This window comes from Tupaia chinensis, unplaced genomic scaffold (assembly GCF_000334495.1).
Source record: "Tupaia chinensis unplaced genomic scaffold, TupChi_1.0 Scaffold146140_1, whole genome shotgun sequence".
In the NCBI taxonomy this organism is placed as follows: Eukaryota; Metazoa; Chordata; class Mammalia; order Scandentia; family Tupaiidae; genus Tupaia; species Tupaia belangeri.
Window position 1 is genome coordinate 2,707,717 of NW_006205995.1, and position 5,546 is coordinate 2,713,262.

The 5,546-nt window shown below is 39.4% G+C and overlaps 2 protein-coding genes across 3 annotated transcripts in view; one reads left to right on the forward strand and one right to left on the reverse strand.

Annotated features, from left to right (window-relative positions):
• The window catches only part of USP50 (ubiquitin specific peptidase 50), a 44,492-nt gene extending 40,892 nt beyond the window's left edge, over positions 1 to 3,600 (forward strand). The window contains exon 8 of one of the 2 annotated variants that reach the window (XM_006168760.1): positions 3,550 to 3,600. The gene's annotated coding sequence lies outside the window, so the exon portion shown is untranslated. The remainder of the gene's footprint in view (positions 1 to 3,549) is intronic. The other variant, XM_014584259.1, reaches the window with a different exon arrangement.
• Positions 1 to 5,546, reverse strand: part of USP8 (ubiquitin specific peptidase 8) — a gene marked incomplete in the record, with an annotated part of 87,600 nt that overhangs the window by 8,723 nt on the left and 73,331 nt on the right. The window contains 2 exon segments of the mRNA XM_027768389.1: positions 3,541 to 3,751; positions 4,883 to 5,095. Coding sequence (XP_027624190.1) covers positions 3,541 to 3,751; positions 4,883 to 5,095 — 424 coding nt within the window.

Below are 5,546 nucleotides of genomic sequence, written 5' to 3' on the forward strand. Positions count from 1 at the left end.
ACCAGCAGTTAGCGTAATGGCTATGTCGCTGGACTCCCATGTAGTAGACCGCGGTTCATGTCCTGGACCCGGTGGCTTAAAACTCACACCGGATGCGTGTGCGTGCGAGCCCAAGATTCCTAGAGGAGAATGGAGGAGAAGCGATTGCGGCGTGACCATCCCCCCTGGGGGTGATTTCTCGCTTTCTGTCTCTATGTTTCTCTGTCTGTTGGCGAACGCATGCGCCCTACAGCGAAAATCCCCCCCCCCCCAAAAAAAAAACCCAAAAAACCAAAAAACAAAAACCTAAAAAAATGGCCGACTTAATCATAGGGACAAGTCTGGAGTTGAACATTATAATCCAGAATTTAATTGGGAAGATCGAACCACAACAGAAGATAGATTAAGTACATGAGACTGAACTGGTGAAACAGCATTTTATGACTTTTGACTAAAACATTGCTGATTTTTTTCTAGACTTTGTTTTCTGGTTTTAAGGATTTCTGTCCTGTCTTGAGCTGCCAATAGGTTCATGAACCTACTATTTGAACAGAATCCTAATCTGTTTCCTGGCTTTAAAATTTAAGCAAAGTTCCTTACCATTTCTTTGATTTATTAAAACTAAAACTGCTTTTCTTGAAATTTAAATTACCAGGTGAACTTGCTATTGAAAGTAGTTAGATTATTTAATAAGTTGTGTGATCAATAAGATGTGGGGGAAAAAGGAATGGAAAACAACCGTAAAAGTGTGAGAAGAGGGTAGGAAAGGGCATATATATATATATGAGAGACTAGAAATGGCAAATTATTGACAATAACATGCATGATTAAGCCACTATGCAGTATATTCTGGATGGGAAATCACATTTTGTATACTGTGACAATGCCTAGGGAATGAATGTAATTAATTCATTTAAAAAATGTTTCAAAAAAACCAAAGCTCATGGAAATATGTGTAATGGGAAACTATGTATGAATTTCAAAAAGTTTTTGTACCAAAATAAATTAAAAAAAAAAAAAGTATTTAATAGGTGGGACCTGTAGTTGTAATGGCTATGTTGTGGGACTCCCATGTAGTTGACCACAGTTAAAGTCCTAGATCCGGTAGCTTAAACTCATGCCAGGCGAGTGTGCATGCATGACCAAGATCCCGAGAGAATAGAGAAGGCTGCGGCATGGCCATCTCCCCTGGGGGGTGATTTCTCACTTTCTGTTTCACTGTCTCTCTTTCTGGTGAGCACATGCACCCTATAGCAAAAGTCTCTCAAAAAAAAAAAAAAAAAAAAAAAAGAAAGAATATTTAATAGAAAAGTATTTAACAAAAATTTCTAATTGCTTTTTTAAAAGGAATTATTTATTTAATTTTATTTATTCATTTATTATCACTTTTAAAATTTGATCAGAGTGAGACATTGGGGTGGGGGGAGAGAGAGAGAGAGAGAGAAAGTGTGAAAGCAAGCCACCAGGTCCAGGACTCAAACTGTGGTTGGCCATGTGGGAGTGTCCAGCGCCTTAACCAGCACACCACCTGCTGGTCTCCTCTAATCACTTCGAATGTGGGCCTAATTAAAACAGAATTTATGGGTGAAGTTTTTTTTACTTCTCTTAAACATATAAAGTGTATACAGGAATAAAGACTGGAAATAAATTGCTGAATAAAAAATACCTCTTATGTAAATATAAACAGCATTTTTATCTAACAAATTATTTTCACTCCATCTTTAAACCTACCTGTAATGTACATTTGCTTGTAGATGCTAGTGGTAGAGACAAATACATAAAGGCCTCAAATGTCCTAGACTTTTTATGACAGGTGAGGCACTGGACTGTGGATTTGAACTGACCCTGAAAAAGCGCAACAATAATAGATTCGTTGAGCTGCTTGTGTTTCTGCCAAGCATGTTCTGCAGCTTTATAGTCATCAAGATGGTCGTTATTTTCCTCTTTATGCCTCTTCAATATCTGCCTGAAAGTAAGATTATTTAAGATTTATATTAGTACCTCAGAGGCAACATTTAATATCAAATTGAAAGATAAAATGAAATACAAACACTGCAGGTTTACAAACACTTGCAGTTCTCAAAAAGGAGTTCTTACCACATTAAGTGCTATAAAATATTAATTCTTGCCTCTCCCCTAAAAAACCCCCCACCAAACTCCACTCTATCAAAAATAAGGGAATGACCTGCTGAAATTTTACAAAATTTTTGCAACAAGCTGAAAAGTCTAGTTTTAAAAAGCATTCAGGAGACTGGCAGGTAGCGTGGTGGTTAAAGGCACTGGATTCCCATACGGCAGGCTGCGGTTTGAGTTCCAAACCTGGCAGCTTGCTTTCTCGCTTTCTCTCTCTCTCTTTTTCTCTGTCTGGGCAAATTAAAAAAAAAACAGTAATAACAAATGGAATTAAATAAATAATTTAAAAAAATCATTCACATGTAGCTTGAATTAGGGCTATGACTAGACAAAGATAATTTAATTGTCCTGGCCAACAGGTACACATTATACACCTACATACACCTGCAGTATTATCCACACGAGTATGTATACATACATTGTGTGTGTGTGCGTGTGTGTGTGTGTGTGTATGTGTAGGTTCAATAGTAAGAATGGTGCTCACAAAGGTATCTGAAAGACAGATCACAGCCTGGTGCCAAAACAGAGCTGCAGTATATAAATGGAAGGTGGTCATTTATGTAGATATGTGCCGCAACGGTAATGAGTTTTTTTTTTTTTGAGAGGTTTTTGCTATAGGGCGCGTGCACTTGCCAGAAAGACAGAGAGAGACAGAGAGACAGAAAGCGAGAAATGACCCACTAGGGGGGATGGCCACACCTCAATCCCTTTTCCTCCAGTCTCCTCTCAGGATCTTTGGCACACACGCACATGTACCCGGCGTGAGTTTAAGCCACTGGGTCTAGGACTGGAACCGTGGTCGACGACATGGGAGTCCAGCAATGTAGCCATTACGCTATCTGCTGGTCCTGGTCCCATCAATGAGTTATTTTTATAAAGTTGGAAGAAAAAGGCCACACTATGTATGATATATACATACTATGTAATAAACATCATATATAAATATGCAATAATATACATATTGAATAACAGAAATGTTCAAGTGGCTTTCAGCTAATTTTTTACAAACTCATTTAGTTCATAATTTTGCTATATATGTATGTACATATATATACACACACACAGATATATATGTGGGTCACAAATAGTACCTCCAAAACTATTTTAACCCTTGTAAATTTCTCAACAATACTACCTGCTAACATTTTAGTAAGTAAATATATACCTCTTATCAAATATTACACTTATAATATATATACTGGGCCATTGGGAAAGTCATGACACATTTTTACATACAATATACGTAATGGCTTTCCTGACAACCTAATATTTACTTTATAGTTCCATGCCTTAGCATAGTCTCTCTATTTGAATAAAGCAGCACTGGATAAACACCAAGAAGAACTTCGGACTATAAAAATGATTATAGTGTGACTGAGCAACCCTACAGAGACTCTGCAATAAAAAAAAAAAAAATCCATTTCTTACTTTATTTAGATCTTCATGGAGACCATCCATTAGGAAGAGGAGCAGTTCTTGGGAATCTTGCTGGCTGTATCCTGCAAACTGGTCATTGATCTTCCCAATGGTGATTTTAAAGTCCTTTGGACTGATATATCTATACTGTCCTGTCCACAAGGCTTTCATGATTATACCAAATTCTTCTGCCACTTCACCTTTATGCCCCAACAAATTTGACCTGTACAAATAAAACTAAAGTTACAAAAAAGCAATATAAGATTTTTTTTTTTTAACTTCCATAGTTGTGTGTGCTCATCAGAGACAGAGAGACCCACCCAAAGGAGCATGGTTATGCCACAATCCCTCTTCCCATCAGGATTGTGGGCATGCACACTGCACACATATGTGCCTGGTGTGTTTCTCAAGGTGCCAGCGCTGGGACTTGAACTGCAGTCAGCCATGTGAGATTCAGCTCCACATGCACAGCACTTAACTGCCGCACTACTGGGTTGGCTAAAAGGAAATTTAAGTTACAGTGGGTTCTTGCTGTCAACACTAATCTATTCACATACCGTAACCCCATATTCATACGTTTATTATCAAATACTCCTACTTTGCTCCCATAATTCTAGCTCACTTCTTTCTCTTGGCTATCTATCACCCCTGCACAATTTCCTACCCCACAACAGGCTCCAGTTCATTATTGATGTCTATATTATTTGTAAGAACAAAGATATTTTTCCCAGCCTATTAGGGGTGGCAGAATGCTCTGCAATGCTGAAAGTCATTCGGAAGGTCCAGGTTTGGTTCCTACATTGACCTACACATGCCAGGTGCACAAAGATTTATCAGTGATCCTGGCTGATGAAAAGGCCAAGGAGATCTCAGTGAGAGATACCACCGAGGGGGCTTATCTCTCTCATAAAAAAGGAAACAAAACCAAAACAAAATGGAAAAAAAAATTTTCTCTTTAACTGGACTTCTCTGGAGCTGGGTGGTAAATGCTATGGTTTGAAAGTGTCCCATCTAAAATTCAGGTGTTGCCAATGGGATGGAATTAAGAGGTGGAGCCTTTAAAAGGTGATTAGACAATGAGGGGCATTCCTTCATGAATGGGATCATATGTTGTCATAAAAGGTCATGATAGAGGAGTCTCTCTTTTACCCTTGCCCATCTACCTTCTGGTATGTGATAAATAGCAAAAAGGATCTCACCCTGATATTGGACTTCCCAGCCTTCGGAAGTATGAGAAAATAAATTTCTGTTCTTTATATGAATAAATTATCTAGTCTCAGGTATTTTGTTACAGATGGTTATGTGCGGTTAGATCATCCTTTCAACATCTTATTGCAAAAAGAAACTTAGTCACCTGTTAATGTCATCCTGATAACAGTTTCGGTTGAAATAATCAGCCAGATGTGGAGCATTACATAGGCACTGCAATATTGAGTTCATGTAACAAGTATTTCCCAGATTACGAAGTCCAGTAAGAGCTGGTCCAGATCCTCCAAATACAGGATTAAGGTTCCGAATCTGAGAAGCAGAAAGCCTTGAGATCTCAGCTTTAGGGTAGCATGTTGGCCTGAGAAAGAAAAGGTATATGAGATAGATGTCTTAGAAAGCACAGTATGTGAAATTAAGGTTTCTATTACCCTAGCACTCACACCACGGTTATCCTGTAAATGGGTAATATGTTAACTCAGCGACCAGCAGATGGCTAATGATTGTATCACTGGACTCCCATGTAGTCAATTGTGGTTCGAGTCCCGGACCTGATGGCTTAAAACTCACACTGGGTTGGGAACCAGCAGTTAGCGTAATGGCTATGTCGCTGGACTCCCACGTAGTCGACCGTGGTTCGTGTCCCGGACCCGGTGGCTTAAAACTCACGCTGGGCGCGTGTGCGTGCGTGCCCAAGATCCCGCAAGGAGAATGGGGGAGAAGGGATTGCAGCGTGACCATCCCCCCTGAGGGGTGATTTCTCGCTTTCTGTCTCTATGTCTCTGTCTGTCTGGCGAGCGCACGCGCCCTAC